This window comes from Neolamprologus brichardi, chromosome 22, assembly GCF_056152115.1.
Source record: "Neolamprologus brichardi isolate AB-2024 chromosome 22, ASM5615211v1, whole genome shotgun sequence".
NCBI lineage: Eukaryota > Metazoa > Chordata > Actinopteri > Cichliformes > Cichlidae > Neolamprologus > Neolamprologus brichardi.
Genome location: NC_142124.1, coordinates 11,355,365 through 11,382,339, shown reverse-complemented (window position 1 = coordinate 11,382,339; position 26,975 = coordinate 11,355,365). Strand labels below are relative to the sequence as shown.

General features: G+C 39.7%; 1 protein-coding gene across 1 annotated transcript in view; it reads right to left on the bottom strand.

Annotated features, from left to right (window-relative positions):
• angpt1 (angiopoietin 1) overlaps nt 1-26,975 on the bottom strand; it is a 57,181-nt gene that overhangs the window by 17,386 nt on the left and 12,820 nt on the right. Inside the window, exons 2-7 of the mRNA XM_006794333.2 lie at nt 16,938-17,093; nt 16,173-16,294; nt 14,720-14,952; nt 7,671-7,798; nt 5,805-5,906; nt 1,366-1,532 (exon numbers count right to left, since the gene is read on the bottom strand). Coding sequence (XP_006794396.2) covers nt 1,366-1,532; nt 5,805-5,906; nt 7,671-7,798; nt 14,720-14,952; nt 16,173-16,294; nt 16,938-17,093 — 908 coding nt within the window. The remainder of the gene's footprint in view (nt 1-1,365; nt 1,533-5,804; nt 5,907-7,670; nt 7,799-14,719; nt 14,953-16,172; nt 16,295-16,937; nt 17,094-26,975) is intronic.

The window sequence follows — 26,975 nt, the reverse complement described above, 5'->3', positions numbered from 1 at the left end:
CAAATCTTTGTCCACACCCTGAGAAGTCCGTGGCTCAGGAGGCAGGTTGATCCCCGGCTTCTTCAGCCTGCAAGTCTAAGTACCCTTGGGCAAAATCCCGAACGCACATTAAACACCCCATTGTGTTGTGTGATAGTTGAGTTCTGAAAGCACTTTTCTGTTTACACAACTGCCGTTTCAGTCATTCATTTCACGGCTGTCTGATGGAACAAATATACTTCGCTCTTAATCAATTCTGTCCACACAGGCTGTGTAATAGCTTTCATTTGACTCACTCTGTGTATGTAACCGTGACTCAAAACATATTTTTATGCTTTAAGACTGTTTGCTTCCATATTACGTGAATAATTTTGATTGTTTGTTGGGCTTTGAACACTGCCAAAACTTGACTGACACTCTGCTGTGTTTGGACTGAACTGTGTCAACATTGTGTAAAAGCCTAGAACTATGGCAGTGGCTTTGAAGCTGTAATGAGACACAGCAGTGCATTGGGCAAAGCGCTAGTGGCATCATGCTAACACGTGAACAGTGACAAAGCTAACAGGCTAATCTTCACCATGCTGGCATGCTAATATTTGCTAATTGCTACTAAACACAAAGTACGAGTGTTTGGAAAAGCATTGGTTCTGGTGGCATTTGTTCTAAGCTAAAGAGTTGACCTGAGTGTGTTGCCACACTGAAGGTGAAGTGTGTGTGTGAAGAGAGATTTTAATGTTGAACTGCCTTTTAGCTGACAGTCACGCTAATAAGGCCGGGCCGCTAATCATGCGCAGTTCTAACATCACTCGGGCTTCATTCATTAGCTTTGTGTTAGCATTCTCCCTTTAAATAAGCTACATTTGATGTCAAGGCCACAAGACATCAAGACAAAATGTTTCTTTTTGTCTTGATGTCTATAAACACTTTAGTGATCAGTTTATGTCCTCAATCACCCGTTTTGTGTCATATTCAGTAAAACATGAAGTCTATTTTGCAAATTGTAGTCATACCATGCGATTCAAAGTCAAACAACCCTCCTTGTCTCATGCGTTTGTTTGCAACCAAGATGGCAATTGCAGAAACTGTCAACTTCTGTCTTCAATATGGGACTTCAGAAACCAGTAGGTAACCTCACAGAAGCTTCGACCATCTTTTAAAGAGCTTATGGTGCAGATGTTAGCACAGACGGAGTGTTGTGTTGCAGTATAATACAGTTGTTTCTGTTTTGAATGCAATTTGCACTTTACCATCATGTGCCTGTGCAATAAAATATGACTACGATAATGTGTTACTTTGTAGCTGGCTACACCCAACACTGTTAACATGGCAATAATAAGCAAATACTGGCCTGAAAACACAATAATCCCCCACTTTGTCTGCTATTACCTGTAGTTTTGCTTCTCACTGCCTATTTGGAAGCGATCGTACAGTGAAAAGGCTTGGAGCCCGTCCCAGTCGGTCAGCTCTACACGGAGGGCATACTGCCTCTGGTTTGTCAGCTGGTAAACGTACTCATTTCCCAACCAATGCTCTGCAGACAGGGTCCCAAAACCCTGCAATGGAAAAGAAAAATTCAATAATCAGCATGTAAATACCACTGACAAAACTTTTTTGTAAAGCATAAACTTGAGATTATTCATTGCTCATCTCATCACTTTTCCCTTGGATGATAACATCTTCACACTAGAGGATTATGGCATGAATGGGAAGGAATTTTCTAATTTACTTTTTCTTTTTTATCAATCAGCAATTAGATCAGAACAAACTGTCTCTGATAATAAATGCTGTGGTTGTTTATCCACCAGCAGAAATGTTCTTGTACTGCTGTAGCGTCCTACCCCAAATAGATAAGACTTCCATTACATATTAGACATATTTACATGTTTCTTGAGCATGCTTTTGGCCCAGTCTTTAACTTGGATGGACTTACCTATCTATAAAATTACGAAAATCGATACCAGCTGAATTAGAAGCACACCTTTTTTCCATTTCTGTCTTCCACTATAGTCACACATGTTTAAGTCATTATTACTTAAAGAATTCGTTCCCAAAACATACACCGCATGCACGGACACTCCTTCAAACAAACTCCAAAGTTTGTATTTGATCACAGTGGCTCCCGGTCACAGGCAAAGTGCTTCTGACAGCAGCGAGAGCAGTGGATTACAGAGGGGGGAATATCACTAAGCAAGATGACATTACAGGTCTGACAGGACAGTCAAGGCTCCTCCGTTAAAGATTGTAAAACAGAGGGGCTGAAATTGTCAAAGCGGTAAAGTCAGAAAGACGTTGTGTTTGGGCTCTGTGTGTGTAGTGACAAAGAATAGCAACGACGGAACACAAATAGAGGGCATTCCTATGGCCTTAGCCATGTCCTGCTGAGTGGGTGTAAGAGAAAAAGGCTGGGGCCCATTACCACTTTCTTTCTTTTTCTCTCTGTCGCTACAATTGATCTTGCTCCTGATGAGATGTTCCCATCTAAAAGGCTTTCAGTTTGATCCAATGCCTCCTACTGTGACCACAGTTTATCTCAAGAATTCTTGCTTGGAAGAGGCTGCATGTGGGGATCTTTTGACAGTTTTCCCTCATATAATTCTGAAACTTTGTGATTCTTCACACGCAAACCTGATCTACATCACTCAGCCCACAAAAAGATGAGGAGATGGTTAGTCATATTGTTGGACTGAGCGCTCGGTTTGCATGTCAGTTACACTTTCAAAATGTCCTGATAAAAGGAAATGTGTATGTTGAGCACTCATATCTCATATGTAGATCTCATATCTCTTACTTGTTCCCAACCTTTGTTTTTTTTTTGGTTGTCAGGGGAGCTTTAGTAACGTATTAGCACCACCCATCCTATCACTTATACACCACACAGCCAAAAAAAAAAAAAAAAGTCAAACACTAATATTTTATTGGACTCCCTTTAGCTTTGATGACGGCACCATGGCAATCCTTCAATAAACTTATACAAATTCATTTTTCCCCACAGATCTTTGTCCTGATGATGGGAGGGTTGAACATCCAAATGAGGTCTTCTCCAGCACATCCCAAAGATTCTCAGTGGGGTTAAAATCTGGACTGTGGAGGCCAATCCATGTGTGAAAATGATGTCTCATGCTCCTTGAGCCATACTTTCACTGTTTGATCCTGATGAAGCGTGGCGTTGTCATGTCGGAATAAGCCGGTGCCATCAACGGAAGAAAAAAAATCAGCTGATGGGAAAACCTGGTCATTCAGTATATTCAACTAGACAGCTGACTGTATTCTCCGGGAACATAACATTGATGAACCTAGACCCGGCCAAATAAAAAAACCGCAGATCGCAACGCTGCCTCTGCAGGCTCGTTTGTAGGCACCAACATTTATCTGCCGCTCTTCTTAACCTGTTCCAGCCATCACTTTGGAATGAGTAAATCTAGACTCTCCGAAAGTTGATTCTGTTCATCTGGACTTAGCGTTTTCCGTGGAAGAAACGTTTCATCACTCATCCAAGTGATTTCTTCAGTCTCAGCTGACTGCAGGTTTCCCCAATCTTATAAACCGTACATTTCCATAAGATTATAAGATTATAAATTTGGGGAAACCTGCAGTCATCTAAGACTGAAGAACTTACCTGGATGATTGAGCATGCATCAAGATGTAAATCTAGACTCAGACCATATGACCTTTTTCCATTGCTCCAGAGTCAAATCTTTATGCCTTGTAGCAACTTAAAGCCTTTTTTTTATTAGCCTCACAGATAAGTGATATTCCTAAGGTTACATAGTTTTTTTGTTCCAATTCCTTGACTTCTCTTCACATCGTCTGTGTGGAAATGCTCCCAGTTTCACTACTAAACATACTGTTGATTATTTTACTATTTGATTTCACCACTCCGATCATACAAGACTTTTTTTCCAATTACATTTCTTTCTCATTCCAGATTTGAATAACATGTTGGGCAGTTCCAAACCCGATTCGCTTCAATAATCTCCTCAGTTGTTTTCGTTGATTGAAGCAGGCCAATAACTTGATCCTTCTGAAATGGCCTTTCGCATCAGTTAGGATTAAATAATCTGTTGCCAGCCAAAACAACTAATATCTGAAGTTATTGTGCAATAGGAAGGCTCTTAACTATTTGCTTAGTTAAATCCAGGGTTTTTTAAAGTCATGTAGTGTATGCACATTGATGGGTATGAAGTTTTTTTTGTTTCAAATGTTTATCTACAGCTTTTAGCTTTTTTTTTTTTTTTTTAAAAACTACTTAAGCTCAATAATTCAACTGTTTTTCCATTAGCTCAAAGTCCAAGGAGTCAGTTTTCAAGTACTATCTAGTACTACAACAAACACATTTTAAATGCTTGCTTTCTTGCTGACATTAATCCCTCTTAAACGCATTGCATGATATTAATACATTAGAAGTGACTCAGGCTGATGGGCAGCCGAGCAGTTACTGTAAATAAAGGTGTCACCTGATAATGCACTTACATGCATGATCTTCAGATCATATTTTAATGCACACGCCACATTCCTCTGTGGTCTCACAAAGAAACTGAGTCTGAGGTTTGGCTGAAATATTAACAGATCCTCTAAATACAATAAATGTGTAAGTACAAGACCTGGGAGACCAAGAATGTGAAAATTAATAACACAATAAAACACTTGTTGATGACTTCTAAACTTTTCAAGGAGACTCTAAGCTGTTAGTTAGCCGCGTAAATGTCAGCCAAGTCCTGCGAATGCACGCTCTTGCACTGAGCACTCCGTGTACTCCCTCTGTGCACCTGTTCAAGGCAGGAAGGTTTCCATTGGGTATTTTTTTATCATTTTATATCTTTCTGTTACCGTTTACGCTGCTAACCTTTCATCTTTTTAATTTACCCCAAAAGAGTGAGATTGAGGTTGCTTTGAATGAGAGATTTCTGCCTTATTCCAATATTGCTTTTGTTGATTTTTGTTCAGGCTCTTTCAATAAAAACGCCAACATGAAGATTTCTCATTGAAAAACTGCTGTGGGTTTATATCTGGCCCAGTGTGCAAGTTCTCTGCTTTGTAATTCCCCAAATGGCTTTATCTTTTCCCACTTACTGATAAATTGTACAACAAGAGCAGCTGAGAGATGAGGTAAAAACTCAAGTAGAAACAGATTATACGGGGAAAGAGGAAACATCAACTGAAAGCAAGTGCAAGGTATACACAGGCAGCTACTATAGCAAACACTAGCAATTCAACAGGCAGAAAAAACAACTCCAAGTTACCATCTAAACACAGCCTAGGTAGGAAATGTTAACACCCTCAATGCAAATATGCACAGCTTTATCCTTGATGACAAACACCTGGCCCAGCTCGACTGAGACTAAACAAATGCTTTGTTTTCAGATTTAGGTAGTAATTTCCTGTTGGAGAAGAGGAAGAATAACAGCAGTGAAGCCTCGGCTAAGGAGCAGTGCAAGTCTCAGACACCCTAGACAATTTTGCTAATACAAAAACGACAGGGGAGATATTGCCGAAGAGGAATGACATCTGGCCGAAGCGTTCCAAATGGTCTTGGATCAGTGCATCCCGACTCATGTTTTCATCATGTTCAGTAAAGGCCAAAGCGTGCACGATATTTTTCATCATCACACAGTGGAAGCGTACTTTTTTTGAAACAGGAGGTCTCGCTCATCGTACGGTTTCGTAATTTATGCTTAATGGATACAGATGAGCGCGCTCACTCAGTTTCTGGGTGTGTATTCACTTACTGTCTCGTGTTTAAAGAACAAACATTATCCTCTCGTGTTTAATGGATATGAATGAGTGCATGGATGGAGAAGTGCGTGCACGTATTTGTCTTGTCTCACCATCTTGTACTCCTTCCACGTTCTCTGGAAGTCCACGCTGCCATCTTCTCTGCGCTGGATGACTGTCCATCCGCCGCCGGCTGTTTCCATTCTGCAGTAGACCTATGCAATGTTAAAAGGACAGAAAGGGAGGGTTGGAAAGTACTGTGTATGAAGGTGATAGAACACTGATAACACCCATAGGTCTTTGCATAGTCTGAAGATGTAACGTAACTACCAAACTAATGAATTCAACATTCAGCATTTCAACTCTCAGCGGCATTTACAAACAGAGCAGGGTCACTTGGACAATTATTTGGTTCTAGACACTCCTTTCTCTTGCTTTCTCGATGAATCATCTTTGGGAATGCAATGTATCTAGGTCCTCTTCAAACTCAATCAGCGTCTCCTTATCCCTCAACAGCTCCCTCGAGATGTTCCTCATCAGTGGTCCTTGTTTCTGCAAAATCAAAGCGGAGGTCCAGGACGGACACATACCAGCAGACACCTGGGTGTAATGTGGCCCTTAACCTTGGACCTCAGCATGTGTAAGCTGATAATGCAGTACTGGCACTCTATCTGCAGTGTTACTCTTTGTTTTGAGGCGGATACCCCGGGGTTTAGCGGAGAAGGTCTCTCACCTCAGCCAGACCACACAGCTGAACACACATGAACAAAGCCTGGGTATAATTAAAGCGGTAGCCCAGACAGAACCCTTCTTTTTAAGACTAGCTCTTCATGCATGCCAAACACACACACACATGCTATGACCATCGACTTTACAACCATCGCTAAAAGTATAGAATAGTATAGAATAATATATTTTTTTTAAATTAACTTAAAGTTTTTCGATCTTTTATGCATAGCAAGTAACACACACAAAATAACTTTCAGTGCTGACATGAACAACCCAGGCTAAAGACAGGTAGGCTAGTTATATTTCCTCAGCAGCTAGTATTCCTATATAGCTCATTCTAAAAAGACAACTGTCTCGCCCTGTGGCGGCTGGGATAAGATCCAGCCCCGCTGCGACCCTGAACTGGATAAGCGGAAGGAAATGGATTGATAGATGTAAAAAAAACCAGACTTTTCAAACTTGGGTTTGTTTGAACAAAATTAGCAGATCTCTCAGTAATACGCCATGGAAGTCGACAGGACATCTTCCAGCCAAAAAGACGTCAGACACTTCTATGGGAGCTATCCACCCAGAGGCTTGAAGCTTAGATAGCCTACTGTTTAACAAATATCCTCCAAAGTTTCCTCATCTTTCGTGGAGACTGGAATAATAAACAACAGCTCAAGTAACATTATACATTAAAATGCTGTGTGAATTTAAATTTCAAAAGGAGATTAACCAAACAGCAACGAACAGAAATTCACACACAAACTCCCTAAGTCATGAAATCATCGCTCTCATCAATCAGAGAACGTAGCCAAGTTGGCCAAGGGCTCGCTCAAAGGGAAAAGCTGGGTTTCTCTCTTAGATTAGTTATATTTGGTGCCATAACAGGTAAATACACTTCAGTTAAATTCAATAGCGTAGATGTGAAATACATACACACACATACCTTTGTCACCATGCTCAGCAGTGTGGTTTCCTGTTTCGCACCTAACCTCCCTAGTAAACTCCTGAACTCTCAGAGCTGCCAAATGTATTTTTAGCTTTCAATATTTCCGCAGCAGCTAGCACTCATCATTGACACTCATCATTGGCTAATATTCCACGGGTTGGTTTTAGCTCATGCAGAGAAAGCGGAGTCCAATATTTTTAAAAAACCAAGTCAAACCCTGTAAATCCACTATAAAAACGCTCCTAGGAGGTGATGAAAGCTGAGATATTTTCACATTACAGAGAAATGCTGGCTGCATGATATCACGGCTTCCCACCTTTTTGGTCTCCTGTGCATTAACGTGGATGGTGTAGACGCCATTCTTATGGAAACCAGCCTGGTACAGGTCGGCACAATCCCGAAACTTCTTCTCTTCTTCCGTGACCTTTGTACTGTTAGGAACAACTGCAGATACACAAGAAATTTGTCATGTTTTTGTCTGCATAACCTCAATGAGTGAAAATTCTCTGGAAAACATGTTATATTTGACTGAAGTTTACAATTAAAGCCATTTGTTTAACATATGTGGTGTAAAAAAAGGGGAGGGGGGAGGACAATTCAAAAGTTGAAAAATAAAACCTCAAAACCTCCAAAACTCGACAATTCTCTTACTTGCTTAATGAGGAAAACAAAGAAATTTGGAAATGACAGGACTGCTGGATGTGAAAAATGAACGACTTCCTGCCTGGTTGTGTGACAGCTTAAGGAAGTCTTGTATGAGCTGTGGAGTGAGCTTGGACAGTTGTTTCCACATGCTTCCCGTTTTTACACTGAGCTCACTCCAGCTCCATAAAAATGCACAAACATGAGTTTACTTATCTTCTAATCTCACTCCATGCAGTAAAAACAATATTAACTAATCCTTCTTGAAGTCTCAAACAATTAAAACACATTTTTTATATCACTTGAACGCCACAAAATGTGCAACCTCTTGTATCTTAAAAGTAGAGTTTAATAAGAATCACAAATTGGCACCAAACCCATAGCTGCTCAATCTGCAATATTTCAGATCTACATATTTCACAGGGGGAAGAAAAAAGATAATAAAATTCTCACTGCGAGCGTAACCACCAGATCAACTTTTAGAGCAACCACTTCATTTGCAGCACAGAGGTGATCATTGCTGGATATTTTCACACTCTGAGAGAAGGCTTTAGACTGTGACAGACCAGCTGCATCCATTTCCATCTGCTGATAATTATGGCAGCGTTATTTTGAAACCAAGCAAGGGGGTAAGGACAAAATACTACAAGCTATAAATTTCAAGTTCCTGTTATAACAAGTGGTTTTTATTTACTTTCCAAACCATGCTATATTGGTGGAAATACCTTCCGATTCTCTCTCCTCCCTGTCCCTGCCTTTCGCCTCTCATAGAAGGGGGTTGGTCTCAGTTTTCACACCACTGTTTTTTATTGTTGAAACGGTTGAGTCAAAGAAAATGTCAGGGAAAAGTGAAATGTGTCAGTGATCCTTTGATCCGCCCCACCCCCTCTCCTGGATGCAGAACTTCTCAGCAGAAGCAGGCTGCTTAGTTGGGCGTAGTATTGGAGCATTTTGACAAGGTATTGAGTGTCGGCAACAAGAATCCCCCGCTGTGACAGGTTGACGGAGTGGACCCTTGCTCTGCAGACTCTAATACAACAAAGAACGGCCCTGTCGGGCGGTAATTGACCCCAAGCTGGCAGACAGCGGGACACATTTTAGAGGCCCGAAAGATCACTGTCAGAGGGGAGCTTTCTGGTATTCAATCTGTAACAGCGTGGACAATTATTTCACAATTGCCTTTGACATCTACCCTGGTGGAAGAAGACTGTCTGCTGAGGGGACCGGACCCTCCAGCTTCATAGCGGCTCCCTTGAACAGCTTGCTGCCCAGCTTTACAAATATTATTTATGTCCCAATATTTATTTACCAAAAAATATTTTGTGGTTCAGCTGGGACTCGTATTCAGCAGGGGGTTCATGTGAAAAGACCAGCAGGGCTTGGGTGTTTGCATAAATCAGGATCCTTGCCAAATGAGCCCAAATGCTTGAACTAGGAAGGTTGAATAAAGGAGCTAAATGGACTACCACAGAAATCCCTGCTCCCATGCGACTGTAATCAGTCCTCAGTGCCATTGAGAGTTAAAGTGATTGCAAGCGAATTTCTTTATTTTGCGTACTTGCAGATCAAGCATGAAACACACGAAAAACCATGCCAAGTCCTTCCCACAAAGCATTTACCGTAATGCAGTGATGATTAATAATTGTCCTTGTGATTTATTACAACATGATTTACTTTTGTCCTATTTTTGGATCTCAGAAATCACATAGCAAAGTATTAAAATCCTATCCCTTCCCTTTGCCAGATACTTGTCAAGTTGATGAACATGATGCTATTTATATTCAAGGTCAACTAGACACAAGCTGGGTCTCTAATGAACGAATGCAAGTAACAGAAATCTTAACAGACTTCAAAGAGAAATTGGAAGCAAGGTACTGTATAAAAATACTAGAACATGTGTGCCCAGGACAGTGTAGAAAAATCATTTAAAATAAATCATTAAATATAAAAAAAGAACTGACAATGTAACGGGGTAAAACGGTCTACAGAATGTCAAACAGGGAATTATAAGGAGGGTCACTGGTATCGTGAAAATGTTTTGGGTTCTCTCACTTTTATATCAACCATATCTCTTGAGTACACATAACACGTACACATGATTTGCTTTTGGATATACCTTCCATAGAAGGTATACCACATGCAAACCATGTTTTAGCGATACTCAACTCTTTATACTCAACATTCCTATCAACATTTACATGATTTGCCAAATTTTCGCCACCAATAGCTATATCATTAGTTTACTTTGATGTTTTTTATGTTTGGGCTTCAAACGCCATTTGGTTGATGCTTGTAAAAGGGTTAGAGGTTATTGTGTTCTAGTTAACGAGAGAAAAAAAAGTCTGACTTCTAAACTAAAACCATTCTCCCTTCTCTAACCTGAACCAAGTGTTACCGCAACCTAAATCATTGGAGGAAAACGACACAAACCCAAGTCTCTGGTGCCAAACAAAGTTCATGGACTGGAAAGCGGCTTTGTTTTGAAATATTTACCGTGTACCAAATACTTTTCTTTTCGTGACACAATTCTTTATGCAAGGCCTCTAGTGGGGACATGTGCTGTCTATGTAATCTTTTTAGTTTTATTATGTAGAACAATTTAGAATGCTCGCTAATTGTAATTTGTAGCTTAAATGTATAAAATTGCAAACTTTAGCTTAATAAATATCAGAATAAAATATGCAGTTTTACCCTTATACGTACAACAACAGTGCGTTTGATCGCTACAAAGAAATTAAATATTTCGGTTGCACCCTTATAAAATGCAGCAGAGTTATCCCTACTTTTGGATAGGTTATTCAGGTGGATGGAAATAACTGCACACACTTTACAACCAGCCAGTGAAGCATGAAAACAATCGCGTGCAGCAAATTTGGTCTGGAGCGTCTAACGAAGTGGTTTACCATGCTCTTTTTTTTAGGGCATTACACAGAGAAAAGGCCATGTTTTTTAGGCATTTCATGGAACCTTAAAATAATTATATTCTGACTAAGCAGCTGTAAAAATGATGAATGTCATTCATTTAGTTGGATAATAGAACACTGTAAAACAAAATCACATTTAGCAGCCAGATTTCTTTTTTTTAGCACAGTGTTCCAAAGCTGAGGTCAGGTATTGTTCATAACAATGTGTGGCTCACTTCTCTCTAATGAGGTTCGAGTAATGATTGCAACGTATATAAGAACTCCACTGCAGCATCTGGTCATTCTGAAAATATCTCCCCGGCCTCACTTTGCATGGCAACAGCTGAAACACACACTGGAAACTTCAATTTTAGGAAAAGCAATCGATGGACAGCTGGTGGGAAAGCGTCTTTTTTTTTTTTAAATTTAGGGTTTTTTGTAAGCATCTGTCAGTTTCCCCGCACTCAAAGATGATTTGAGGCCATGTTTTAAAGGAAGTGCTCAGGCTCCATTTCCAAACAAGAAGTTATTAACGCAAGCAGATGCCCCCCGATGGCATAGAATGCTAAATCTTCACTCGAATGAAAACACTCATTTGTTTCTCAAACAAACTAAAGCCCCCCCTGAACATAGAAAAACAAAGCTCTGCTTCTTCTGTGCTTTAAATGCTGCTGAAAAACAGGCGCGGTGCATCAGATGACCAGTGAGCTCTACCAACTCCTTCACCTTCTTCAGACAGGGCTTCCCCCAGGAGCTATTACAGTTTGACTTATCTGGGCTGGGGTGAGGAAAGGGCAGACCTCTGACCTGCATGCCCGCCCCAACCTTCAACACCCCCTTGGAGGAGGAAAGGACCAACCACAGAGCAGCAGTGGCCACGTTCCATTTCTATCCCCTCTTATTAGGGTAGCCACCAATCATGGGCTGGGGGATGGGCTGGGATACCCTGCTCACCTAACCAACCCTAAAAATGCCACACATGGTACTGAGTTATACGCTATAAAATAATGATTACCAGAGAATTTAATCAATGTTGTTAAATTACAGCAACAACAGCAAAACAGAGATCTACAAGTCTCACATCAAGACACACATCTTAATATAAGGAATGTGCAGATGATCCATATAGCCCAGGCAGGACAAACGGGTCCCAAAAGACCTCCAGTAATTAAATGTAATATATACAAATCCAGACTAAGCATAGAGGCAGTCCGTGACCTTTTTCTGCACGGAACATTAAAATTGCAAAAGTCAGCAGCATGATAAATACAAAGCATGTGTTAATCATGTGCAGCAGCTATCCGCTCATGACTTCTTCATCCTTTCAAGCCCTTGTTGTTTCCTGTCTGATGGGAAACGTCGAGAAGCACTGTGGGGTCTCGAGGCGTCTCTGCAGGAAATCCACAAATGGAAATGAGGTTGCAACCATCCCCCCTGACACGGACTTGCATGTCAAATCTCCTGTGACCAAAGGGATTTTGGGCAAATGTTAGGATCAAGTAGGTTTTAATGTTTAAATGCCTGAGAAGGGGGTAAATGAGTTCACTGCGTTTGACCGAACAAGAAAGGTTGCATTGCTGTCGGGTCAAACATTAGGCCAAAAGGGAAATCCCTAGTCTCGTATTAACAGTGAGGACCCCAGAGGAATGAAATAAGCCAATTACTTCATGGACAGAGTCGTGTCTAACATCTCGCTGAAGCCGTGTACACAAACTTTATAAAATTAAAGCGTGAAAAGCGATTGTTGTGAAAAGTGCACCACGCTGGTTTACGAGAGCCACTAAATTGCTTTAATGGGAGCACATCAGGTTACAATAAGAAGCATGTTTCTTTCTTCATGCTGCTTTCAATGGTGCTCGGCATTATAGCTAGTGCATCCCTGTGTCTCTCTGCATGGGGTAAGGTTTGTAGAACTGGTTTCATCATAATATCGCAAGGATTGTCAAATCAAAGCTATTGTAACAGAAAGATATGACCAGAGGAACTAAGTAATCCAAAACAGCTTGCTGTCTCACGGGTCAAACTTAACATAGCCAATCCACAAACTTTGCTTTTCACATTGTGGTTTGGCAAAGGTCAATAAGCATCTTCTTGCGTTAGGGTCATCGGTGATGGGGGTAGAAAACATTTAGAGCAGTGCACGTCCGACCAATAGATGATTGACAAGTCTTAAAGAAACATATATATAAACTTTTCTTCCCCATTATAGTCCAAGTCGGTGAATTGTGGACGGTCTTGATTTTTGCTTTAGGGTGAAACAAGAGTAAGAATTTAAAGTTAAGCAAGTGTCTATTTGAGGCTGTATTTACACACAGCAGTGGGTTGCCAGTCACAGGATCTCCTCCATCTCATTCACAGTACACAGTGCAATACTTACACCCTTTTGCACATTCTCTACTGTGAAAACAAATAACAAAGTTTACAGTTTAGGGTAAAATGTCAGTCATATATATTTAATCTCTGTAATATTCTGTATATTTATAGTTGAGCTGTTTGTATATATGCTAGAGCTATTTCTTACATTTTGTAACTTTATAATATATTGTATTATTTGATTTAATTCAGTTTGTTACTGTCCTTATTGTCTTATAATAATAATAATAATAATAATATAATAGTAATACATTTTATTTATAGGCACCTTTAAGACCCTCAAGGTCACCTTACAATAGCACAGAACAGTAGCAACAATAAAATATAATAAAACAAAGCAAAATAAAATTTAAACATAAGGTAAATTAAAAAAAAAAAACAAGCATGAAGATATAAAATCAAGTATAAGCTGAGCACGGTAAAAATGGACTAAGACAGATCAGGTGTATGGAATTCTGAATAGATGGGTTTTGAGACATGATTTAAAAATGGTGAGACTACTAAAGCCTCTGAGTCTCATGGTAGTCAGAGCTGAAGAAGAGCGAAGTGCACGAGGGGGTGAGTATGTATGGAGAAGATCAGATGAATATGGAGGAGCGAGGTTATGAAGCGCTTTGAAAGTAAGAAGCAGGATCTTGAAATTGACACGGAGGTGAACTGGAAGCCAATGGAGCTGTTTAAGAACATGTTATATGTTATATGTTCAGTGGATCTAATTCTGGATACAATCTGAGCAGCTGTATTTTGAACTAACTGCAATTTATGGAGAGATTTATGAGGTAGACCATAAAGAAGAAAATTACAGTAATCCAACGAGATGTAACAACAGCATTGACAAGTATGGTAGTACTGTTTGGAGTGAGTGAAGTCGAAGGTGGTTAATATTAAGGAGATAAAAATAGGAAGACCGAGTGATATTATTTATATGTGCTGTGAAGGAAAGAGCGCTATCGAGGATGACACCAAGACTCTTAACCTGAGGGGAGGGTGTGACAACAGAATTATCAATGGATAATGAAACACTTCTGGTTGGGACTTTAGTCAGTTTTGATTTGGTGCCTGTTAAATTGAATTCTGTTTTATTGCTATTAGGTTTAAGAAGTTGGAGCAACTGTAACTACATAATTTGCTTAGGGATGAATGAAAAGTATTTCTCAAAGGTTTTTGCTCTCAGAATTCTTGACTTGTCTTCATCTACTTCTTTGGCACCACAGACCTCTCCTGTGTTGTCTGTTGTATCTTATATATGTAGCACCATGGTTATGGAGGAACGCTGTCTCGCTTCATTGTGTACGGTACCATTGCACATGCTTGAAATGACAATAAACCCGCTTGACTTCACCAGACATCAAAGGATATGCTTTTCCAAGATGGCTATTGTGTAAAACAATATTTATGCTTTGAAACATTCAAAACTTTTACACATTCATGACTCCAGTTTGCTTACCTCCATCTTTAGAGCAGAGGTTGAGCAGGTTGTGGACAGTGTCCATCATCTCCTGCTGCTGTCTCTGCAGTGCCGTGCTGTTTCCTGTGGCCCGGCTCAGCTGGGCTTCCAGCTCTCTGATAACTCCGCTCTGCCTTCCCACAAGGTTTTGGAGACTTCCCTTTTCCTGCTTCAGTGTCTCTAACTCCTCACGGTGTCTCATCTCCATCTCTAACATCTTCTCCTCTAGGAAGCTGAGGGGAAAAGCAAAACGAAAGAGTTTATTATGGAACATGGTGAAGTTGTTAATTATTATTTCCTTCCAGGTCATCCAACGTCTCTGGAATTACATTTGTTTTCACAGGATTTAAACTGATCCACAGTTGTTTGGCAGTTTATGCTTTAATCCTGCCTCTGATTTACTAGTTATGCAATACATATCAGTTTCATTTATTTGCAATTATAAGCAGGGATCAGGTGATTAAAACATATTTATTTAAATTTCTTCATATTTGACTTTTGGTTCCCACTGCGCCGCCTATGACAGACACCCAAAGTAATTATAATCAACATGTGGCAATACTCCCCTCACTATCTCCCATGAGGTGATTAGAGAACTCCAATTCAGGAACTTTCCCTGACTAAAATACAAACAATGATGTCTGTAGGGTTAGTTGCCATGTTTTCCTCACACAGTATAAACATGTGCTTCATTGTTCACTTTGCAGGCCCATCTGAGGTAAGTGAATACGCTATTACGGCATCTGAGCTTTACAATCTAATACCTCAAAGATTGATAGAAGCTGACATCAAATTCATAATCATATCCTCCCCGCAGTTATAAGATCGGTAAAGGAAATACATATGAGATTGAATAATGTCATAATTGCTTAAGCTTAGGAAAATTGCTCTCGGAAATCTATGTCCATAAGCTTCAAGCATAACTGAAGTCTGATTCACCAGAAACTATGCTTTCAAATGGCGATCTTTTTTTTTTTTTTAAGTGATTGTCTCAGTCTCTGCAGATATCGCAGTGAGACCTATGGACTGAAAAACTACATCATGTAACACAATCCCGCAGGACTAATCACTGTAAAGAACATGGTTTAGAGTTATGAAAACATATCCAACAGCAATATTTTAATTGCTTGATTTCGCAACAAATACAAAGCGGTCCAAAACGGAAAGCGAGGCTTTGTGGGGTTTAGTGGGATCTACTGAGCACGAAGAGAGTATGAGCTTCTTATCATTGCTGCTGTTTCCGTAACTAAATATTATTTTGGAAAATCTGCTAACAATGTCAGAGAGCGCTGGTAGTAAGCTTTTGATTTTGTTTATGCAATCATGCAGCAAACAGCAGCAGCGAGTGAACAATGTTTAGTAAATTTGCTGGCCTTTCGCCCATCGATACATCATCTTTATTACCTCCGGTTTATCTTCGGTTGCCAGTCTGTATTGTGTATTGCGTGTTTACCTGTTCTTGTCATGCAGCTTGCTGATCTCATTGGTCTGGACCATCAATTGCTTCTCCAACTTGTTGGTTGAAAGAGAATTTTCCAGCAGCTGGATCTCAAGCCTTGATGTTTGATTCAGAACCTGCCACGGCAAAAAAATACAGAATACAAAAAAATCAATATTATACTTTGTTAGTCCCAGTAATCATAAATCAGCAACAATGTAACAAAATGTAAGATAAACCAAGAGCACTTGAGAAAAAAAACAAAGCACTGTACATTCAAGCCACACATAAATCCCCAGCTTTGTTTTCATTTTGTCAAGCCTACACCTAGAACATGGGAATATGTAGAACATATTTATCTCTACTATGTTTATACTTAAAAAAAATTGTGAGCAGTTATTGTTTTAGTGCTTTAGTAACCAATGACGTACACAATGTATTGCAATTTGCAGATTATTGCCCATAAAACAATAAAAATGAGCACAGCTTGGCTGAAAACCCATTAGGTGATTCAGTACTTTGAATAAATGAGCTAAAAATGACCCGTGCACTTACTTTTCATCACCCTTTACTCAACTTTCAGTACTCAAAGTACTGAAAGTAATCGATAGGCATTCATACACCATTGTTATTGTCTTTGGCCAGTTTGCTTTTTCTTTTTAAGAAAAAATGTGTAAAATAGTTAGTGAAGCACAGGATATACCTACACGGTGTTATTATAACAATTCACTCAAATATGTAGGCATTTGAAAACATTCGAAGGCATTTTTTAAGTGTTACCTGAGTCTCAACATCAGTGAGCTTGCGTGTTTGTTCAGCAGTCTGAGAGAGGAGGTTGGTTCCCATTTCCAACATGGCTGCAGTGTGGTTGTGGACAGCACTCTGCTGCAGCTGAGCCATCTCTGTTTTCATACTCTCTTTGATGTAGTTCTCAATCTACAGGAAAAAAAACAAGGAGGAAGAAGCAACACATTTACACCCAAAAAAGAAGACAGTGGCATACTGACACTGGTGATTACTGACGGACATCCAGAATATACCATTCACTGTGTATGTGAAGCTATTGGCCCATTAATATATAAATGAAAAAAAATAATAATCCCAACATCTTCACCATCCAGGTTTCTTAAGTTTATCTAGAAAAATACACACATACTTTTTATTTCACATTATTTGAAAGGAACTCGATTGAAGAATGACCTTAGTTCATACAGGTGCACAAACATGCTGGTGGTTAGCTGGGGCCTGAACAGATGAATAGATATTAGCCGGAGCTTGTCTGGATAGAAGTTTTTCCTCCTTATCTCCAAACTAGTCTGTGCTCCATAGCCAAACAAATGACAATATGGCGGTAAAGGTTTAGGTCCTCCTATAGATTAATCACATAGATCACCTGGATTAAATATAAACTCTGAATTCTGTTATAATCAGGACATTTCATGTTTTCCTTTTGGTTTTTTAAACAGTGAAGACTATAAAGGTATGGATACAGGGTATGGGAATAATAGCAGGTAGCCAGAAATCCACCAAGAAACTTGTGTCCAACTGCGGCCACGCACAACTGGCTAAAATCTACGCACTTGGCTAAAAATCTGTCAGATACAAACAAGGAGAAATTATGCTACATGCTACAATGCACATACGTCCCATACAGTTTATATTGGTGGGCATAACGTTTTCAGAAGTGACAGAAATATCTTTGTTATCTGTTTGTATAATTCAATAGAAAACATTTATCCTGCAACTATTTCCAGTAAATGATTTGTATGCAGATAAAAAAAAAAATAGACTTTTTTGCTTTCATAGCAAATAAATGAACTGCAATATTTTAATCAATCCAAGACTGATGGATAATAAAAGAGAACCGAGGCGGATCCCTGTTGCTCTTCAGCAGACATTGCCAGTTCTCAGCCATTGGTGTGGCTCTGCCAAGTTGAATTAAGCGTACAATGCAATATCCTCTGTTGGCGACAATATAGAAGTAAAATTAAACATTTTTGCAGGCTGGATTTCAGACATAATATGGCTTCATCTAGCTGTGAACTACACAAGACTGATATAAGTGTCACTTTTCATATAACCTCCAATGGTCTGGCGTCAAGACATGGAAAGAAAACAAGGAGTCTGGAATTTGCAAAGGTCTAATAATGATGGATTATTCTGGCTGATAATGAACCACAGACTACGACTGAGAAAAGGTGATCGGTAAATCTGGAACTCTATGGTTCGTGTGATGATTTCATACAATCATAGACCCCGAGTCTCAGGGCAGTGAGAGGTTTGGCACAGCTTAAGTCATCTCGAAAAAAAAAAGGGTATTGAAGAGACAAATGACAGAAACCTAAGCCCAGCTATCACTTCACGGTTTGTCTCAGTGTGGCTGAATCATGGCTGGACCTTGCGAGGGTCATCAGTGGAAAGTACCAAGGAGAAAAGAGATTATACAAACACGCCCATTCATGTAAAATCAGCACTTTGGAAGCTGTAAAATAGGTCTATGTGGGTGTTGGGTTATTTAGATGGTTTCTAACCTCGACTCCAGTTAAATGCAGTGTTTTTCTGTTACTGACTACCAGCAGAAACTATTGTCGGCAGTAAAAGCAAATAGTTTTTTCCACTGCCAGAGCTAAATTTGGAGGAGGATTGGGATAGTGAAAAATGGGTGTATAACGAAAATGCAAAGGTTTTATTCTGCTAAGATAGAAAAAAAAACAGGGAATTAAAAATAAAATTAATATTCAGCACAAATAATTTGGTTTAAGCCTTCACTCAGTGCTTATTGCTGTTTTAAATGTTCATTCAGTAGTAATGAGTAGTAACAAAGGCCTAGAAAGTGATTCCATGCAACTACCGTTTACTAGGGAAAAATATGTATTCCCTGATGAGTTGGTAAGTAGTTGCTCGAAGTTGCTGGCCTTCACTGGATGAAATCAATCACGAAGAAGGTGCTTAGCATTTACTCTCCAAACGACAGTGAAATTTGAAAAAGTGTAAGTAAAACTGGTGACCGTTTGCCTTCAAAGTCAAAGCTGTGCCTCACCACTGTAACCAACACATTCCAAAAGGTCCAACTTTTACTTTGAAGATAACGGTCACTTTTTTCAGTTTGTTTGCACTTCTCTCACTACTGCTTGACGAGTACTTTGTGAGTGTTTGCAGACAAGTTGGCGTCTTCCAAGCAAACTACTGGCGAACACGGAAACCAGCCAGCAACCAAGTCAATTGCAAGGACGTTTTTGGTGCAGCATCCTATACCTTTTTATCAACTTCCTCCATCAACCACTCAGCATCTTCCTGCACTTCTCCCTAGTAGCTGGTGATTGGCAGAAGGGTCATTGATTGGTCAGTCAGCCTGTGTGAATGAGGCTTAGCAACTGGTTTCAAAGGAACTGCCACCAACCACTCACCAACCATTTAGCTGATACTCATTTGACCCTCACAACCAGTGGTTGCAAGATGGTCATCAACTGGTCTCTGTGCCTTTATGAGTGGGGCCTAAGATCTGATATACAGAGTGATCTAAAGAAACCATATTAACATTAAAGTGATTATATTAGCAGGGGCCTTTAAAGTTTTATATACTTTCAAGTGAAAAATATCACTTAAAGGTATGTACCCCTTATAACAGTAACATAGGCAGACTATAGACAAACTTGTTAGCCACATTAATGTACAGGTCATCTCATTTGTCACTCACCAAAACTAATTAGTCCACTTTCATGACTATGACCTTAAGTAACTTCTAATTTCTAATAGTTTAATACTATTAAAGCCTTCTTAATTTCTTCTAGAAATGGCTAAATCTATCATTTATTTTCAGATAATCATTGTTTGCTAAGTGAGAGTCTCATAAACACAAGTTTATGTTTCCCTAAGTGCTACTTTACAGAAGTATTAAGGTTTTATGGTGGTGTGTTTGGCACAAGCTGACTTCATGTGGCCTGCCTGTGACTTTACTAATTATGCTCCGCTCCATGACATTCATCCTTCAGTACCTTAAGTGCACCCTGTACCCTTTGCGTGCACAAACTGGTCAGAGTAAACGGTTTATGAGGCACAACTGGATGTTAATCACCAAACAGGCTGTTCTGAGCCCTTTAGAATGTAAATGACAGGATAGAAACTTTAAAAGCAACTGTTGCTGAGCAAGCACATTTTCAAACCAAGCATAACACGCAAAAAGGTTGGAATGGCATCATGTCAGACATCCAACATATAGATCCTGCAAATAATTATGGCAGATCTACTGAAATACCAATGCTTGAGAGCCAGGCACAGGATAATCCCTTTAAATGATACTCTCTGTTACGATTACTACTTAACAGAACTTCTGATCTTCTTCTAAACAATTGCAGTAGCAGTGCAAAGAGACACTGTGAAAGTAAGAAAACTGCAGGCCTGGACTTTTTCAAATACTTTCCAGTGGAACTTTGTCACATCTCTGCTTATCTCCAGCTCTTTGCGCATGCAGGGAGGTGATGGTAATGGTGTTACTGGGGCAGCCTGGCTTCTGGGATACATCCCTTTCACTCATGCCTGGATGCATTGCAGGCCACTTTAACAGAGAGGATAGGGGTTATTACTTACCATGATCTACCCCCTGCATCACCCCCTCCCAATGTATCACAGGCCTTAGACCCAAAGCCAGCAAATAGGCTCCACTTATGCTCTCTTATCGTTCACTGACAGCGGAAGGTGAATTTGACACCACTCTTTAAAATCCGGGTCTATAATTCACTCCAGTAGGGCTTTAGAAGGTGCTACCCTGACTTACTGCAGGCCACTTTCTGCAGCTGTATAAAATAGGGGAAACTTCTGCCGTATCTTAAAAACTGGGTCACTCGATTGTTTGTTTTCAAAGCCACCTTTAAATGGTTTTAGGACCGCTGTCTTAAAGTCTGTCAAGATTAGATGAGTAACAACTCAGACTGAACTCGTAGCAGATCTCTGTGACCTTTGCTCCAGTGGCCAGCATCCAGAGATTTACTCAATTGCTGCCACATTTTTTTGTCCTCTAACAGGATGTCATGTGAGAAAGACTGACATAAAATAAATAAGAAACAAACAGAGGCCCGGCATGTCAAAGTAGACAGTTTCATCAGATCAGAGTGCTCACTCATCTACTTCCTGACAGACATATCACCTAGCTGCAACCACACAAACCCATCCATTGCATAAGATGAGTTGTCATGTTTACTGAACAAATGCTTGGGGTATATGGTAAATCTTATTAACTTTTTGAATCAAAGTTTTTTGCTTGCAGAGAACTGGAAGTTTCTACGTGTTGCTTGTGTGGTTCGTACTTGCGTTGGTGTAGCGAGTCACTAACTGAGTCATTAACTGTGTCACTCCCTCCGCTCTGGCTCACACAGACTATTTAGGTCTTGCAGTCACGTACCCGCTAACTATGTGATGTCAACTTGTCTGCCATTTTGAACATGTTGCAACATTGGATCAAGTGAATAAGGCTTCAGTCAGACAGGATGAGAGATATCATATTGCAACAACCAGTCAAGTCAATGGGTATTCTGACCAGTTGGTGATTGCTGGAGGTTGATGCAGTCATTCTGATATTCATTCCAGAAGCAACAGTCACACAGGCCTATAGATTGGTCAGTGACCCCCGTAGGAATTTTTAGTATTGAGAGAAAATACTTCCCGTTTATATCCCAATGAAACCTCCTTGATATAGTCACTAGCAGGTTGCTACAGACACCGGTATTTCAAACTGAATATGCTGACTTTTCTACGAATACTTGCTGACCACTAGTTGAACATTTGTGAAACTGTGCAAGAAATGGAAACCATTTGCCTTGAAAGTAAACACCACGTCATTTGAATCATGCAAATTGCAGTGCTGACGCACAACTTTCACTTTACAGGCAAGCATTCACTACTTCGGGTTTGTGTTGCAATTTTTCATGTTTCACTTTTTCTCAGTGTACAGTTAGTTAGCACAGTTAGAGTGTTGGCAGACAACGTATCATCTTACATGCAAACTACTGGCAACTAAGCAATCTGTTAACAACCAAAATAACCAAAAGGAGATTTTTTTGCACCACATCCTCTTTGTGACTGATTTCGCTCAATGACAGCCAGCAACCACCAGAAACCTCTCGATAATCCATCTGGGAATATGCATTTTTCCTGGTGACAGACTGGTGATTCTATCATGTTCAATATGGTAGACAGCTCTTGAGCACTGTGTGTGAACCTCTATAGTTGATGAATAAAGCACCTTTCAAGGCATATGTCTTACACAAAAAGCAGAAGACTGAGAACATGGATATTAACAGCAGAACCTCTAGAGGATTGCTGCATTGGTTGGCACCTTGAGTGCATTCACTCAAGTACCTAAACGAAGCACAAGTAAGGTTGGGGAAACTTGCAGTGAGTCAAGACTGAAGAAATCACTTGGATCCAGACTACAGAATCAACTTTCTGGTATTCCCTCACCTGGAATATTGATCATCGATCAAGGCATTATAGTTTCTACTCCACAGAGTAGAAAGTAGAAAGCTTAAAAAGAGAGGCAGGGGGACTTCCCATTTCAAAAACTGTGGAAGCGCCCTTGGTGCAGAAGGATTTTATAGGTCAGTATAGACTTCCTGCAAGGAGGTAGTTCCCACAGAATGTATTCTTTGTGAAAGTCACACCACTACATTGGAGAAGGTCTGTAAGCAATACAAGAAAGCAAGTAAACATGCCGATGGTGGATAATTTAGAATAGGAACAGGAGTGCGCAATGAATTGGGTTGTCCAAACCCTCTCTCAGCTCTCTTGATCTGTGTGAATTTGGCCATCTGAAAAACAACCAAGTGCCTGCCAGCACCTGCTTGATCCAACACTGCCTTTTCTTCCCCCTTTATATCTTTCTTGCTTGTTTTCTTCCCGTTTGTCAACCTGTCAAGACAGTATTGATGCTAATCTTGTTGTGGTTTTGTATTTCCAAGGACATAATGAAACATGTGTACACAACTTTAAGTAAACCAAGCTCTTTATAAATGATTAGGTCAATTATAGTACGTAGTTTGAAGTACCCAAAATTGCTTGGCAGGTTCAGACGCACGCCATTTTTCAACCTTCAAAGGTTTACTGTCATGATGGTTTGTCAACAGGGCAGCCAATAAAAGAAAGTGAGATTTTCTGGCTGGTATATTCAAGGCTGGGTGATATTTCTTAGAAAAAACAAATCAGAACTTCTAACCAGAGTGCAAAAGTTTTAAGCCAAATTGAAGTTCATATTTTCCACATTTTGTCAGATATTCTTAAACTATACGACTTTGCATATCATTACTCAGTGTTAACCATTCAAATAAATCACAAACACAGAAGGGGGAATATACATAATACCTTTTGATGTGGGGATTTTTTCCCCAAACAACTGATGAGATCTCTGTGTAGATAATTTAAATGCTTCAATTGAAATGAGGCTTGATTTTCAACAAGGTCTGGGTAAAATTCTGATGCTCTTAATCACGATTTCGAAAAACAAACCCGAGTCAAATTTAGATTTAATACTTCTTTTGATTATGTTAAATTTGCAAAAACATTAAAACCCAAGAAAGAAGAAAACCTGCTTGTGTTGCTCTTGTTGCTTTTAGTCTGTTTTTTTGTCAGTTGCTTTGAGACATAAATTTTGTGTAATATGTGTTATGCTTTCTCTTACGTGAATGGTCAAACTTGGAAGGACCTTTTAAATCAAAGTCTGACAGTGTCTATAACACATTCAGTGATAAACTACTAGAATATACGACAAAGAAAGTCTTTTATTTGTCAGAATGAGAGATTGAGATATAAAAATTGCAATGTTGGCACTGTGTTAGGAAAAGCACAGATGGACAAACATGGTCTTTTGACATAAAATAGAGAGCCGGACATTTTAAAACCTTGAACTTGAGTTTTGTGGCACTTGTGTGAGAACATCCAAGAGCAATGTTTGGTTTTCATTTACTGATTTTGATACGGTTATACAGACACTGCTTGTTTTCATGAGGGAAATTTATTCTGGAAATAAATTTTCAGAGTTGCTCTGCTCAGTGCTTCTTTAGGACTAAATTCCAGTGAAACTACACATAACTCAAATCACTGCAAAGTGTTAGAAAAGAAACATAAAAATATCATAATATCTACAAGCTACAACTCCTATAAAACCGAGAGAACAAGCCCATCTCATAAAATCTACGGTAGGAACAAGCTTTTATTATTGTTATTATTAGAGATTTAAAATTGTATCTTTAGGTCCTTTGTTACTGGCAGTCTGTCGCAAAAACACATTTTCTTCTCATTTCTTTAGCTGAATCTATGAAAAATGCCAAGATAGCACTGCTTGACAGCAATATAATAGTATTTTTGCACCAACAAGGCAATTCCCAAAAAGCTATTAGCCGAAAACTTTGCGTATCTGAGCATGGTGTGTAGTGTGTCCTTAAAAAAGTTGAGGACACTTGACAAGTTCAGATCAGTTGATCCATTTATTGTTCGAAGCCTCATCAGAAATGGCATCAGTGGAAGGGTGGCTATCAAGAAGCCATTATTAAGGAAGAAAATGCTGAGGTATGCCAAATTAACTAAAAACTGAAATTACACAAAAACCAGTCCCCACTGAAAATCAATGGCAACCAGTCTTGCGAAGATCAGGAAAGAGGTACAACAGTGAGTATCTACAGCCTTCTGTAGAATGGGTCTGAAATGGTTTAGAGCTGCATTTCAGCCAGTGGTGTGAGGATATTGTCAAAGACAATGGAATTATGCACACAGACAAGTATCAGCAGATTTTGATTCATGATGCAATTCCATCTGGAAAGCATCTGATGCCAATTCAGTAAAAGCATCCCAGAGTAGAGAAAAAAGACAAGACGAAAGACAAAAGAACACCATCAGTCATGTACTGACTTTCTCAGAGCCCAAACCTCACCATGATTGAAGCAGTATGGGATCACCTTGATAGACAACTGGGGAGCTACTCCTGCAGAGTACTTAAAGAAATTACATGCGTGAGACAGTTCTAACATGGGAATTCTTTTTTGCCTAAGAGCCTTTATTTACTGCATGATGGACATGATTCAATAAATCACTGTACCTAAAAAAATGAGGGGTGGTTCAAGACAACATTTAATGTATGATTCCTAAGTCAAGCAGATGTAACAGTCGCTATTAGAGACAAAGTATGGTTTCTTTCAATGACAAATGTAAACAAATACAGTGAAGGAAAGTGTGCATATGAATGTATATTTTCATAAATACTCCAGTTACATTGGTGCTATCTAATGTCAAAATGGTCCAAAAATTACTCCAATTAATTTTGCTTATCTAGCCTTATGGGAGAGGAAGTTCTTGCAGTCATTCAAGACATGGGAATGCATAACGAAAAACAAATAAGCAAACAAAGCTGGACCTGCTACCATTCATCCAGATGTCTTAAACTGGGAGCACCAGCCGAGGGACAGTCCTGAGATATTGTGGCTCGCTTAGTCATCCAGCATGAGAAGCTTTCCTCAGGGACACATCTGGACAGGAATGCACCCTTTTTTAAAAGTCTTTTTTTGTGTGTCTATGCTGCTGGCCATGTCAGTCTGCCCCTTTACTTAAGCACACAGGGATCGCAAACCCACCATCCCATGGAGGAGTCTATTACGTCCAAATATTTGAGATAGCATTCCAGTATACCCTCAAAACATCCCAGCAGGAGATTCCTCTGCCAGACAGTTGTAGAAATATATGAAAGGGGGCATGTTTTGTTTTAATTTCAGCCATGACAGAAACCTTACTACATACAGCGTTGTATGTTAAACCTCCTAGTCAGGCAAAACCTCAGGGAAAAATGGTTCCAGTAGTTTGTGTGCCAGCCCCACTACCTACCAAGCTGGGCGTCTTTTTAAATCAAAACGAATGAGCCTTTAATGACAAGGGTTGTTTCCTTCAATGTCACATTGGTGTTTATCTTTCATCCTAACATCCCATTAAGCATAGACTCCGGAGTTTATAAACCGTTCCTATAGTTAATCACCACAGTGTGAGCTGAGCACGGCCTCCTTCACTTTCTCTTTCTGCCTCCCTCCATCCCATATCTGCACATCTACACGTGCTTGCATTTCCGTGTCTTTCTTACAATCTTTGCTTCGCTTTGATTCTAATACCAAAGACACAGAGACACTATCGCACCAGGTCCAGATTATGTTACTGTTCAGTCATTTTGCACGCTTCCACTGTTGCTAACGCGCACTGTCAGTGGCTGCACGAGGCACTTCTAAGTAAGTGAGGCCGAAGTAGACCAGCTAACATGCACACATGAAACAGCTTTGACCCGAAGTTTACCACATATGTTTAAAAGGAAGTTGACGCTGCTCTTATCGACGATGTGCAGCTAATGAGCAGTTTGATCTTTGGCTTCGGTTGACATGTTGCATGCTTGTGCATCTTGATCCTTAGCTGCTCACGTGTTTGATGTTTTTCATAGAAAAACTGCAGTACGAGTACATTTGTGCACACATTGAAAAGTTCTTGACATAGCATGTCATTGGAATTACATCACATCTTTTTCTGTTGTGCGAGGTTGCTAAAGAAAACAGAAGTAGAGAAAAGGATCATTTAGGGAAGCGCACACTGTGTGCATTACCTGTCTAATCCCTGGGTTTCTGTGTTCAGTTTCTGTTTGTTTTTGAATTTCATAGGCAGCGGCACTCAAGACATGTCTATAAACAAAAGCAAAAGCAAAGGATGGATCAAATGATTTCAACCAGTGCAACTAAACATAAATGGTCATGCTCAAACAACAAAACATCTTATCCATTTTTTGTGATTAGTTTGAGGGCTTAA